Below are 14,950 nucleotides of genomic sequence, written 5' to 3' on the forward strand. Positions count from 1 at the left end.
TGTCAGTGTGTGTGTGCCTGCATGTGAGTGAGTGAGTGTGTGTGTGTGTGTCTGCATGTGTGTGTGTGTGTCTGTGCGTGTGCTCACGGCTGTGTCTGCATTTACAGCTCCTCTTACGGACGGAAACTAGATGAACCTGCAGTTACCTCCGTAACCACGGGACCCACTTCTGCTCTCAGCCGCCTCAACAGCCTCACATCACAGAGGTGTGGCCCCCAACCAGAGTGTTAATCAGAATGCGTGTTAATCAGTGTTAATCAGAGTGTGTGTTAATCAGTGTTAATCAGAGTGTGTGTGTTAATCAGAGTGTGTGTTAATCAGTGTTAATCAGAGTGTGTGTTAATCAGTGTTAATCAGAGTGTGTGTTAATCAGTGTTTTATACAGAATTTTAATCAATCAGTTAGTCAGAGTTGATGTGCGTGTTTTTCAGTGTTAATCCGTGTTAATCAGACTCTCTGCTCTAATCAGTGTTCAGGAGTGTGTCAGTCTGTTGATCAGAACATCGGTGTGTAAACGTATCATTTTGCTAACACAATGACACTGATTAACACACTGAAAGTGCTTAACACACTGACGGTCAGATATACAACAGAACTAATGACAGTGTAAAGAATATTTCCTATATTGTAGCTCTGTTATGGTACATGGGAGTACCAGTATATGCAGTATTAGTCCAGATAATGTCCAGGTAATGTAGTTGCTTGAAGTGTCAGTCTGTGTGCGCATACATTTGGACACGCCTCAGGCATAAAATGCAGTGCCTCTTCTTGTCTTAGGCTTGCTCAGGATCAGCTGGAAAAGAAGGAACCGGAATCCTCGACCACCTCAAATTCTGTCACCACGGCAACCAGCGAGTTGGAATCCAAGCAGAGGCGCAAGTGAGTCTCTGATTGGTTGACAGTCTTCTTTACATTATCAGAATCCGGCCTCAATCTAATCTGGTTCCTTTAGATGTTTAGAAATTTCGGTTCAGAATCAGTTTAAGTGGCCTTACATCAGAGGTGGGCAATGAATGCTGCATCTGTTTCTGGTTTTCATGCTAACTTTTGGCCTTAATTGGCCATTTACGCCATCTGACATTTAGCGACTTTTCTTGATAAGCGCATGAATGACAGCTGAAGCCTGTTCTTGTGTCCCACATTTTACTGTGATCTAATCTATGAGTGAACCAGTGTTGTTGTGTACAGCCAATTAACTTGTTTAGCCAGGGTAATCGGTGGAAACAAAAGCCTTCATACACACCGGCCCTCCGGCTGTGGGTCGTTTAACCTGATCTGTGCATTACCCAGGTCGCACCTGATCGTTTACCCTGGTCTGCGCGTTCCTCAGGTCGTACTCGATCGTTTAATCTGGTCTGTGCATTCCTCAGGTTGTACCCAATCTTTTACTGGTCTGTGAACCATGTCTCTGTGCAGTTCCTCAGGTACCTGATCGTTTAACCTGGTCTGCGCATTCCTCAGGTCGTACTCGATCGTTTAATCTGGTCTGTGCATTCCTCAGGTTGTACCCAATCTTTTAACCTGGTCTGTGCATTCCTCAGTTCGGACCTGATCGTTTAACCTGGTCTGCACATTCCTCAGGTCGTACTCGATCGTTTAATCTGGTCTGTGCATTCCTCAGGTCGTAACCAATCGTTTAACCTGGTCTGCACATTCCTCAGGTCATACCCGATCGCTTAGCCTGGTCTGTGCGTTCCTCAGGTCGTGTGGGATCGTTTAACCTGGTCTCTGCATTCCTTTTGTTGCACCTGATCATTTAATCTGATCTATGCATTCCTCAGGTCGTAACCAATCGTTTAACCTGGTCTGTGCATTTCTCATGTCGTACCTGATCGTTTAACCTGGTCTGTGCATTCCTCAGGTCGTACCTGATCGTTTAACCTGGTCTGTGCGTTCCTCAGGTCGTACCCGATCGTTTAATCCGGTCTGTGGATTACTCAGGTCGTGCCCGATCGCTTAGCTTGGTCTGTGCATTCCTCAGGTCGTACCTGACCCCGGTTCGGGACGAGGAGGCGGAGGCTCAGCGGAGGGCTCGCTCCCGGCACGCCCGGCAGTCCCGCAGGTCCACTCAGGTACGTCCGTCGCACCCCAGCGTCTGTCAGTCAGCGCGCATACACACACACATACACACCCCAGCGTTCGTCAGTCAGCGCACACACACACACACACCCGCGCGTCAGTCAGCACACACACACACACACCCCAGCGTCCGTCAGTCAGCGCACACACACACACACGCACGCATCCCAGCGTTCGTCAGTCAGCGCGCACACACACACACACGCACGCACCCCAGCGTTCGTCAGTCAGCGCGCACACACACACACACGCACGCACCCCAGCGTTCGTCAGTCAGCGCACACGCGCACACACACGTACACACGCGCGTCCGTCAGTACACACACTTCTGCCTTTGAGTCTGTCCGTGTACACCTGTCATTGGTACATGCATCTGGTGGTTACTCATCATTACCGTGGGCTTGCACAGAGATGTTCTTAGCATGAAACACTGTTTCTTTAATTTCAGTTTCGCTGCTGTCCCTTTCTCCATTTGATGTCTGTGACTTGTTTTTCTCCTGTCTTGTGTAACAAAGGTCCCCGTTGCAAAGGAGATTTTGATCTCAGTGGGGTTTTTCCCTGGTTAAATGAAGGTTAAATAAAAATAAATGATTTCACCAGGCCAGTTGTAGTCTGCCAGTGCTTCTCAGACTCAGTCCTGGGGGACCCCTGTGAAACGCTGGTTTTTGTTCCAACCGCGTCTGCAATCCCAGGTTTCTCAAAAGTTGTACATTTTTTCTTAATTATGCTTTTCATGCTTTGAGGGATTATTTACCCTCTTAAGCCACATCGCATCTGAAATCGCTATGCATGCCGTGAAGAATGAAGGTCCCATATTCTCATTGTGCTGCGTAGCAGATAATTACATAAAGAGAGGTAAAAACTACATTTCAACTGATCAAATTAAAGACTGAGGTCAATCAGCAGGCTCCTGATTGGTGAAAGTGTGGACACATGGCCACTGAAAACTAAACCGTTGGATAATTCAAAAACAAAGCAAACGATAATGAGCCTAACTTGCGTTGCGCTTACAAACGTAAGGGTAAAATTACAAGAGATCTTAGATGTGCGTTCAGCAACCTTAATTGAGCAGTGGTTGGAACGAAAACCAGCATGCACAGGGGTGCCCCAGGACGGAGTCTGAGACCCGCGGGGGCCGTACCGCACGAATGCCGTGGCCCGCCGCTTCGCACCGCCGCCGCCGCTTACCCTCTGAGGCCCCGCCCCCTCCGCTGTTTACGCTTCGGCCTTGATCCAAACCTCCTCCCTCCACTAGGGGGTGACGCTCACAGACCTGCAAGAGGCTGAGAAGATGAAGACGGAGCAGAAGGAGAGAGAGAAGAAGAAGGAGGACGAGGACAGGGACGCGAGACAGAGGAAGGGAGACGAGGGGGTGAGAAATGTTTTCTTTTCTTTTTTTGCACCGGGACGGTGAATTCAGCCTGACACTTTTAAATGAGCTATAAATGGTATTAACACCTTGGCAGGTGATGATGTGTTAGTGATTGTGATGTCATCTCTGCAGCGCATGATGTGCCGGTGATGACGATGTCATCTCCACAGCATACAATGATGTGTCTGTTGTGACGATGACATCTCCGCAGCATGTGATGATGTGTCTGATGATGATGTCATCTCCGCAGCACGTGATGATGTGTCTGATGATGACGTCATCTCCGCAGCACGTGATGATGTGTCAGTGATGATGACGTCGTCATCGCAGCACGCGATGATGTGTCTGATGATGATGTCATCTCCGCAGCACGTGATGATGTGTCTGATGGTGTTATCTCCGCAGCACGCGATGATGTGTCAGTGATGATGATGTCATCTCCGCAGCACGCGATGATGTGTCAGTGATGATGATGTCATCTCCGCAGCACGCGATGATGTGTCAGTGATGATGATGTCATCTCCGCAGCACGCGATGATGTGTCAGTGATGAGTGGTGTTTGTGTGCAGGAGGTGAGCTGGAGGTCCCGAATTGCAAACCTGCAGAAATCGGACCTCCTGGGCCTGACCAGCCCCCCGGGGGCCCCCCGCGCCCCCGCAGCGGAGGGGAGAGGTACTGAGCCTGCGGACGGAGAGGACCGGGAGAGGAGGAGGCTGCGGACTCGCAGGAGAGGAGCTCACAGGACCGAAGAGGTAAGGGTGGCGCTGCTCACACGTGTGTGTGTGTGTGTGTGTGTGTGTGCACGTGTGTGTGTGCGTGTGTGTGAGTGAGCGTGAGTGGTGTGGTGGTGTGTGCTGTGTGTGAGTGGCGTGTGTGTGTGCGACTCAGTGTGTTGTGAGTGTGAGTGTTGCTGTTGACTGTGTGTGAGTGTGATAGTCGTTTTTGTGTGATGGGCTGTGGCGTTGACTGTAGTTTGAGTGTAACATCACGTCCTGTGTTTGTGAGTTGACTGGGCTGTGCTGTTGACTGTAGTTTGAGTGTAAGAGACTCACAGTCCCGTGTTTGTGATGCGTTGACTGGGCTGTGGCTGTTGACTGTAGTTTGAGTGTATAACAGACTCACAGTCCTGTGTTTGTGATGCGTTGACTGGGCTGTGGCTGTTGACTGTAGTTTGAGTGTATAACAGACTCACAGTCCTGTGTTTGTGATGCGTTGACTGGGCTGTGGCTGTTGACTGTAGTTTGAGTGTATAACAGACTCACAGTCCTGTGTTTGTGATGCGTTGACTGGGCTGTGGCTGTTGACTGCAGTTTGAGTGTATAACAGACTCACAGTCCTGTGTTTGTGATGCGTTGACTGGGCTGTGGCTGTTGACTGTAGTTTGAGTGTATAACAGACTCACAGTCCTGTGTTTGTGATGCGATGACCAACACTCCTTGTCCTGTGTTCTCCAGAGCGACGATAATGAACCGAGCGGGGAGGATGAAGGGGTCGCGGGGGGACAGGTGAGTTTGTGTCTCTTCGTTTTTTATTGTGGCGTTTGGTTTCAGTGAGTTATACAGTATGAGTAGTGTGTGAGAGATGATAGTGTGTGTGACTGTGAATACTGTATGTGTTTATGTGCGTTTGTGTGTATGTAAACGTGTGATCGTGTGTATACATATGCATGTACATGCATGTGTGTTTGTGTATACTGTACAGTGTTTGTGTGTGTGTGCGTGTGTGTACATGTTTGTTGACTTGTGTATGTGAGTGTGTGTGTGCATGTTTGTTCAGATACTCACTGCTGTCTGTATGCTCTGTTCACAGGCAAACAGGTACACCAGCAGGTAAGTCTGTCCTACAACCCATTTACTCTTTCACTCAACCCATTTACTCTTTCCCTCAACCATGACTCTTTCACTCAACCCATTTACTCTTTCCCTCAACCCATTACTCTTTCACTCAACCCATTTACTCTTTCACTCAACCCACTTTTACTCTTTCTCTCAACCCATTTCCTCTTTCATTTCATTCACTTTAGTATGTGCTTGTCTGATCTGAGCTTTTATGTTCTTCAGGTCTGATGTGTCCTGTAATGATCGCATCATCGGCAGAGGATCAGAAACAAAGGACTACAAGAAGGTGTGTGTGCGCGCAAATCTGAATGAGTGTGTGTAAATCTGAATGTGTGTGTGTGTGTGTGTGTCTCTGTGTCTGTGTGTGTGTGTGTGTGTGTGTGTTCGTGTCTGTGTGTGTGCGCGAATCTGAATGTGTGTGTGTGTGCGCGTGTCTCTGTGTCTGCCTGTATGTGTGTGCGTGTGTGTGTCTCTGTGTCTGTGTGTATGCATGTATGTGTGTGTGCATGTGTCTGTCTGTGTGTGTGTGTGCGCGAATCTGAATGTGTGTGTGTGCGTGTGTCTGTGTGTGCGTCTCTGTGTCTATGTGTCTGCATGTATGTGTGTGCGTGTGTCTCTGTGTGTGTGTGTGTGTGTGTGTGCGTGCATGTGCAATAATGTGTGTGCGCTTGCTCTGTATGTCTGCGTGCGCGGTGCGTTTATGTGTGTGCACTAGCGGGTGTGTGTGAGAGTGCATGCATTCACGTGGGTGTAGAGTTGTTTGTTCGTAGCAGGTCTGCTCTGTAATTGTGGGTAAGTGTCTCTGCCACCGCGTCTGTCTGTGCCGCTAACGAAAGAAGTGAGAGGTTTCAGTACCCACCAAAACATCCTTTGAGCCCGAGTGAGGATGACCTATATTTACGCGAGTGGGACTTCGCGGAAGATGTCGGCGGTTAGAACCATCCTGTTATTCAAATACAGAATGGAACTAGAAGAGTGCATTCAGTGGAGCGCAAGTCTCTGCCAGGTGTGTTAGCTTTGCTGATGCAACAACAGAGGCTACACAATCAATGCAACCAGACAAATACAATATTACAAGTTTTTACCATGTGCCACTGAAAATCCCAAAAATGCAGATTCAGGGAAGTAACGCTAAAGGTGGTGAGATGTTAGCTAATGTCATTCATATCAGCCACGATGTGTTAGACAGAGCTAACGTTGACGTTATAGTCTGGCACTTTCGTTTCATTACATTACATTACAGGCATTTGGCAGACGCTCTTATCCAGAGTGACATACAACAAAGTGTATAACCATAAGTCTGTCGAAAACCCCAAGTGAGGTTTCAAATCAAGACAGGAACCATCTGGACGGGAACAATTCAAAAAGACCAGTAATGTCAAAATATCAATTTCAATGTCAAAATGCCAACAAAATAATTGCCACAGATTCAAACATTAACGTACCCCGTTAGTTGGCGGATTATTTTGTTGGCGTTTTAACGTTGAAATTGACATTTTACATCGCTGGTTTTTCATTCCAAACGGAAGCAGTTGTTGATCACTTGCAGTCCCTACCGGCTGGTTAGGAGGAGTGAGGAGTTAGCACACAATGTATTTCAATGGACAATGATGGAAATTAATTCAAATAAAATACTTGTCGGTGACCGATTTGCAAAATATTCGAGAATTCATGTCCTTGGCCTGCTGCCAGCATGCACAACAAGTATTAGGCTGATCGGCCCAGTAGTATGCGAGATTAGCTGCGGACAGATACATAAACACACGCACAAACACACACACACGCGTGCAACCAAACACATAATCCCCTCCAGGCTCTCGCCTGGCAGAGATAACAATGGTGACTGCTGGGTGGCCCGTCCAATTAAAGTGCCGCACTGTGGTGCATGGATGAGCCCCACGGTGTGCCAGCGCCGACTGTGAGCTCCGTAGGGCGACGAGCAATTGACGATAGTGTCGCCCGTGGCTGAGGGTGGGTTCAGGAGTCCGCGCTTCATTGCTCTCTAGCGACCCCTGCTGGTCAGTCGGGCGCCTGAAGACCACGTGCCAAAGCAGCATATGAGAAGGCTTCCTCTGACTCAATTCTATGCAAGTTTGGCTTTGGGCTGCGGTGTGAGGTGGGAGGTCGCTCATGAATGCACTACAAATAGGGAAAAATACAGAACAATCTATTTACACAATTTACAATTAAACAACTGTGTAGTATACTGCTGTAAAGTGCAGTCTGCTGCTATAAAGTGTGGTATATTGCTGTAAAGCCCGGTCTGTTGCTGTAAAGTGTGCTATACTGCTGTAAAGTGCAGTCTGCTGCTATAAAGAGTGGTATACTGCTGTAAAGTGCAGTCTGTTGCTGTAAAGTGTGCTATACTGCTGTAAAGTGCAGTCTGCTGCTGTAAAGTGCAGTCTGCTGCTGTAAAGTGTGGTATGCTGCTGTAAACTGCAGTGTGCTCAGATTGTAAATTGTGGAGTACTTCTGGAAATTGTGAACTGGTTAGTCTACAGAACTTTCTGTGGTACACTACTGTAAAGTACAGCGTGCTCACAGATATTAACAGAGTATAGAATGGTGAGAGGTTCAGCTCTCCTCAAATGGAAGTCGCACTGCAAGATTTAATCGATTCCACAGTTCTGTGCCGGGTGTTTTTTGACAAAGCTGGTTGTTTTGCTGAAAAGGTTCAGCTACCAGGCAGCAAAAATGGAAAAACTTGCACCAGGAAAGAACCGTGGATTTCTTTTGGGAAATGGGAGGCATACGCATTTTACACATTTCTTATGTAACGATAAATTACTGAACGTTAGCTAACCTCAAATCCCATTTTTTCCCAATGATTTTTTGTTTTCACAGAAATTTGACAGTTTAATGTGGGTCACCCTTTTCTCCATTTTCCTTTTAAAGCCTAGCAAAAGAGCCAAATATACAGTTCACATTACTCAGCAAGGCTGTATTTCTTTTCCAAGTTAATTACTGCTGCAAATCACTTGAAAATGGCTGCAAAAAGCTTGCACACAGAGTGCATGCACTGCAATCCAACTCTTGGAAAGAATATTGGGATTGATGGAGACTTTACCATATATGGGCTGGTAAAATGTGGGGAGTGGGTATTGAAATAAAATTGGGTGTTTTGCTGAATCGTTGTCTTTAATATTACTATAGATCAAGCAGATGCTCGACTTTTGTATTGTGTTAAACATTCCAAATACTATACCTTCTCACAAGCAGATACTGCGCTGGAAACTCTTGTTACTAACCATAGCCTGTTGTCCTGAAGGACGACTGAACATGGAAGGAACAGCAGTCTGGTTATTCTGCAGTAATATCTGTGGTACACTGCTGTAAAGTGTGGAGTTCTGCTGTAAAGTGTGGTGTACTGCTGTGAATGAGTGCTTTGGTGTGAGTGAATTTCCTCATGGTCTCTCTCTCTCTCCACCCCCCCCTCCCTCTCACTCTCTCTCTGTCTCTCCCACTCGCACTCTCTCTCTCTCTCTCTCTCTCTCAGCTGTTTGATGAGGTCTCTCGGGAGAACGGGCAGCTGCAGGCCCAGCTTCAGGACACCCTGCGCACAGTATCCCAAACCCGCATGGATCTGGACAAGGCTACGCAGGTCTGCTCAAACACAGCACACGCTCAACACATTTACACACAACACTGTACACACGCAACACATTTACACACAACACTATACACACTCAACACACAAAATACTACACACATTCAACACTGTACACACTCAGCTGGAGTCAACCAGCGAGTTTGTCTTTTTCTCTCTACCCTTCATAACAGACACACACTGATTGCACTCGTATCGCTTGTTACTGGTTAAAGTTGGAAGAAAACTGTACTCACTTGAACTGTGCACGTGATGCAACTGTGCTGGCCCAGGTGTGTCTTTATGATAACAGATAGACCATAGAGTTCACTGAGATGGACCCTCTGATACCCATAAACATGCTTATTTAAATAGAGAGGCAAGCACGCCTTCAGCTAACCTAAGCTTTTGAAGTCCCGGAAGTAGGACTTTACTGCACATATTGAGGAAAAAACACTGGAGCTCCCTTTAAGATGACTGGGGAATATTACATTTGAAGGAAAAATAAAACTGAACTCTGAAACTCAATTAAAGATCGTTACGTTTTACACGAAAATCAGATTGTAAATATATGTAATAAAATATGTACATTTTAATAAATATTTTTTCAAGACTTCTTGACCAAAACAACCATTGTTTCACAAAATGCTACACGTAATGGAATTTATGATCACAAAAAATTGACCGATGACGTTTTCTGTGGTTGTTGAATCACCTTGGTTTTCCACACTGTTATTCAATAGGCAGCAAGCTCTTTTGCCTGCTCCTGTTCCTATGTACGCTGTATGCTGATACCCCATATTAGGGACGTGACTTAGTAGCACCCTCTGTGTGAGGCTATTATTTAAAATGGCTGCCATGTCCGTGAATACAGTTTTCTTTAATGACATTTCGAGAGAGTTTATCGGTGCTTTTTGGGTGGCACTTCCCCCGATACAGATATATCTGTGGAAGCCCGATGTCAACCGATATTATCGACCGACCGATATGTTTAGTTTGGCCTTACACTCAACACTCCATACACTCAACACACACCCACTGTGCATCATACCCCAGACGCACATGAACCTAGACAAGGCTACGCAGAACCCAACATTACACACTCAACACAACACACATTCAACATTACACACTCAACACTGCACAACGGGGAACGCTGTCCATATGCTCATTGCGATGTCGGCGGTTCGGGTCTGGCCACGCAACCCTTTATCACGATCCTTGTTGCATGGCTCTCCCTCTCTTTCTCACTCCCCATGTTCTCCGTCTCTTCCTGTCCTGTCCAATAAATCTGAAAAAGCCCTAAAAATGTATTTAAAAAAAATAAAAACACTGCACTACATATAGTAACCAGTACATGTGGTCAATTCAGTTTACATGACACTACACTGTATGAAAAGTTCGTCTTAGCCATTGGATCCATACACATAGAAGTGGTGAAAAAAAAGTAAACAACCAATCTACTGTCCACCGTCATTTTTGATTCAACTGGCTGCTTGTACTTCGGGCTGAAATTTGAAGCGTACTGATCAACCCTGATTTTTTTTTTCACTTGTAAAGTAGATTTTGTAAATGATGATGATAATGACAGAATATGGGGCGACATAGCTCAGGAGGTAAGAGCGGTTTGTCTGGCAGTCGGAGGGTTGCCGGTTCGATCCCCAGCCCTGAGCGTGTCGAAGTGTCCCTGAGCAAGACACCTAACCCCTAATTGCTCCCAATGAGCTGATTGGTACCTTGCATGGCAGCCTTTCACCATTGGTGGGCGAGTGTGTGAACGGGTGAATGAGAAGCATCAATTGTAAAGCCCTTTGGATAAAAGTGCTATATAAATGCAGTCCATTTACCATTTACCAATAATAATAAGCTGTGTATCCAACAGAGGCAGGAAGTAGATGTTGTGAAGAAGTGATGCAATGATAACAGTAAAATAATGATCTGCTTTGTGTCCGACAGAGACAGGAGCGCTTCAGCGACTGCTCCGCCCTCCTGGAGCTGGAGAAGAAGGTGAGCGCCGCACTCGATAGGCTCGCAGTCTAATCTCTGTACCATGATTGGCCAAGCCATTTTCTGAACATTCCCTCTTCCTGCAGGAGCGGCGAATCCTAGAGCGGCGTGTAGCGGAACTGGAGGAGGAGCTAAAGGTTACCCATAATGCTTTTCTTTACCCCAATTCATCCAGTGCACGCTTGATAAAGCACTGTAACCAAATTTGTCCAGTGCACCCCTGATAAAGTGCTCTACCCCAATTTGATGACAGGAAGTGGTAATGGGTTAATAGATGCAGATGACAGGAAGTGGTAATGAGTTAGCAGATGCAGCTGACAGGAAGTGGTAATTATTAATAGATGCAGATGGCAGGAAGTGGTCATGGGTTAATGGATGCAGCTGACAGGAAGTGGTAATTATTAATGGTTGCAGATGGCAGGAAGTGATCATGGGTTAATGGATACAGCTGACAGGAAGCGGTAATGGGTTAATGGCTGCAGATGACTGGAAGTGGTAATGGGTTAATAGTTTAGATGACAGGAAGCGGTAATGGGTTACTGGATGCAGATGACAGGAAGTGGGAATGGGTTAATAGTTTAGATGACAGGAAGTGATAATGGGTTAATGGTTGCAGATGGCAGGAACTGGTAATGGGTTAATGGTTGCAGATGGCAGGAAGCGGTAATGGGTTAATGGTTGCAGATGGCAGGAACTGGTAATGGGTTGATGGTTGCCGATGGCAGGAAGCGGTAATGGCTGGTCTGCTCTCGGTCCTGCAGGTGCTGGGTGACCTGCGGGCTGATAACCAGCGCCTGAAAGATGAGAACGGAGCCCTGATCCGCGTCATCAGCAAGCTGTCTAAATAAACGCAGGAGGGGAGAGAGGGAGCGTTCCCCTCCTCTGCCTCCCTCCCTCTCTCCGCGCCCCCGGCTCCTACCTAGTGCCAAAGAAAGGAGAGAATAACGGAAGAATGTCACACTGCCCCACCACCACCACCGCCACCACCCCACCTCCCCCGGTCCTCTGTCGCAGCCGGTCGCCGTGGCAACAGCACGTCTTGTGGTCCACAGTCCGGAAGGGCCACCCAGTCCGGTCTCCAGGTTCACGGCGTTCTGCTGAAAAAAGAGAACGAAGAGACGGACAGAACGCACACGTACAGACCCAGCACTGAGGGCGTACTCACACATAGTCACACACTCACACACACTCTCTCACACATGTACAGACCCAGCACTGAGAGCGTACTCACACAGTCACACACTCACACACACTCTCACACGTACAGACCCAGCACTGAGAGCGTACTCACACATAGTCACACACTCACACACTCTCTCACACGTACAGGCCCAGCACTGAGAGCGTACTCACACATAGTCACACACTCTCTCACACGTACAGACCCAGCACTGAGGGCGTACTCACACATAGTCACACACTCACACACACTCTCTCACACATGTACAGACCCAGCACTGAGAGCGTACTCACACATACTCACACACTCTCTCACACGTACAGACCCAGCACTGAGGGCGTACTCACACATAGTCACACACTCACACACTCTCTCACACGTACAGGCCCAGCACTGAGGGCGTACTCACACATAGTCACACACTCTCTCTCGCACATGTACAGACCCAGCACTGAGGGCGTACTCACACATAGTCACACACTCTCTCTCACACACGTACAGACCCAGCACTGAGGCGTACTCACACATAGTCCCTCACACTCTCTCTCTCACACGTACAGACCCAGCACTGAGGGCGTACTCACACATAGTCACACACTCACACACACTCTCACACGTACAGGCCCAGCACTGAGGGCGTACTCACACATAGTCACACACTCACACACACTCTCTCACACATGTACAGACCCAGCACTGAGGGCGTACTCACACAGTCACATACTCACACACTCTCTCTCACACATGTACAGACCCAGCACTGAGAGCGTACTCACACAGTCACACACTCTCTCACACATGTACAGACCCAGTACTGAGAGCGTACTCACACAGTCACACATTCACACACACACTCACACACTCTCTCACACATAGCGGCATCCATATACAGAGTACACCTGTAAATACACACTCACAACCGCACGTTCACTCTCTCACACACACACACACTCACAGACACACACACTCAAACACTCACTCACTCACACACACACACACACTCACTCACATACACGCACACTCAAACACTCACTCTCACACTCACGCACTCACTCACACACATATACGCAGATGCACTCAGAAACACGCATATGAACAACCACACATTCACACCTGAGACAGCACACACAGCCCCGTGACCACACACATATACATTCCCTTCGTGAAGGACCACAAGCACACCGGCGACCGTAAGGACAGACACACCTGTGACCACAAGCACACCTGCGACCATACAGACACACCTGTGACCACAAGTACACCTGCGACCATACAGACACACCCGTGACCACAAGTATATCTGCAACCCTAAGTACAGACACCGGAGACTGCTGGTACACCTGTGACCGTAAGGACAGACACACCTGTGACCACAAGCACACCTGCGACCATACAGACACACCTGTGACCACAAGTATATCTGCAACCCTAAGTACAGACACCGGAGACTGCTGATGCACCTGTGACCGTAAGGACAGACACACCTGTGACCACAATCACCCCTGCGACCATACAGACACACCTGTGACCACAAGTACACCTGTGACCGTAAGTACAGACACCGGGGACCACTGGTACACCTGAGACCATACAAACACACCCAAGAGCATACAAACAAGCACACCTTAGACCACAAGTACACTCCATGTGAAGGACCACATCTCACACGCCCGTACAGCCTGGACCAATCACGAGGGTACTTTCCCACCTGACACACCTCTTAACTGTCCAGTCACAACCACACTCCACCCTTCTGTGTGATCACTAGCAAATTTCACTCACCTGTCCAATCACAACCACATTCTACCCACCTGTCCAATCACCACTCCACCAACCTGTCCAATCACAACCACACTCCACCCATTTGTTTGATCACAAGCACATTTCACTCACCTGTCCAATCACAACCACACTCTACCCACCTGTCCAATCACAACCACACTCCACCCACCTGTCCAATCACCACACTTCACCAACCTGTCCAATCGCAACCACACTCTACCCATCTGTGTAATCACAAATGCACTCTGCATGGCAGTCCAGGCTCATACACACTCCGTACTCACACTTAGTCCAATAAGAATGTCCATTCCACCCTTCCACACCCACCTCTGTGACATCACAGGAGCAAATCAATCATTCCCCCTCCCTCTATAGTCAAAGGTTGAAGGTCAAAGGTCAATGCACAGTATACAAGTGGCTGTTTTGTATGACACTAATATGCAAATGATTATTTTAATTACTGTTGTTATTATGATAATGGTTATTATTGATATTATGGTATTGATGTTTTTGTTTTATTTTTTACATTGCAATTGTCCATTCCTTCCAGGGAAACACGTGTATATGGATATATATGCATATGAATATATATGTGTACAAATATTACTATTCATTTGAAGCAGTAATCTCGTGAGATTAAATAATTATTATTGTCACACCCTTGTCGCTCACATGTTGTTTTATAATATATTAAACCAATGTCAGCACTTGATAATAAAGTTGTGTGTGTTTGTATTCAAGTTTCCCGTGTGTGTGTGTGCGCGCATGTGTGCTGGTGTGTGTGTGTATGTGTGTGTGCTGGTGTGCGTGTGTGTGTATGTGTGTTTCACAGGTGATTTTAACCCTGTTTTCAGGCCCCCCGATCGATGAGGCTTAGTAATATGCTAGGTGTGGCACTCGTCAGAACATGCCTTCTCATGATATGAATGGCACAAAAAAAATGACCTTTTTATCGATTTGCTATTTTATGAAATGACAGCGGGCAGTCTGCCGTCAGTGTTTTTTGCTTTGCTCAGACGAGGGGGGAGAGAAGCCTGACGGTCTGCGGCAGACGTCTCGCTCCGTCTCCGTTTCTCTTCCCCCGTCTGGAACGTGTCCGCGTGTGT

General features: G+C 47.3%; 1 protein-coding gene across 1 annotated transcript in view; it reads left to right on the forward strand.

The window, feature by feature from the left end:
* The window catches only part of zmp:0000001167 (protein phosphatase 1 regulatory subunit 12A), a 37,872-nt gene extending 23,293 nt beyond the window's left edge, over positions 1–14,579 (forward strand). The window contains exons 13-24 of the mRNA XM_064313769.1: positions 108–206; positions 778–879; positions 1,982–2,072; positions 3,335–3,451; positions 4,021–4,203; positions 4,906–4,956; positions 5,261–5,280; positions 5,512–5,575; positions 8,786–8,890; positions 10,832–10,882; positions 10,969–11,019; positions 11,644–14,579. Of these exons, the coding sequence (XP_064169839.1) occupies positions 108–206; positions 778–879; positions 1,982–2,072; positions 3,335–3,451; positions 4,021–4,203; positions 4,906–4,956; positions 5,261–5,280; positions 5,512–5,575; positions 8,786–8,890; positions 10,832–10,882; positions 10,969–11,019; positions 11,644–11,730 (1,021 nt within the window). The 3' untranslated portion in view covers positions 11,731–14,579. The remainder of the gene's footprint in view (positions 1–107; positions 207–777; positions 880–1,981; positions 2,073–3,334; positions 3,452–4,020; positions 4,204–4,905; positions 4,957–5,260; positions 5,281–5,511; positions 5,576–8,785; positions 8,891–10,831; positions 10,883–10,968; positions 11,020–11,643) is intronic.
* Positions 14,580–14,950: the final 371 nt, after the last annotated feature.

This window comes from Anguilla rostrata, chromosome 16, assembly GCF_018555375.3.
Source record: "Anguilla rostrata isolate EN2019 chromosome 16, ASM1855537v3, whole genome shotgun sequence".
Lineage (NCBI taxonomy): Eukaryota > Metazoa > Chordata > Actinopteri > Anguilliformes > Anguillidae > Anguilla > Anguilla rostrata.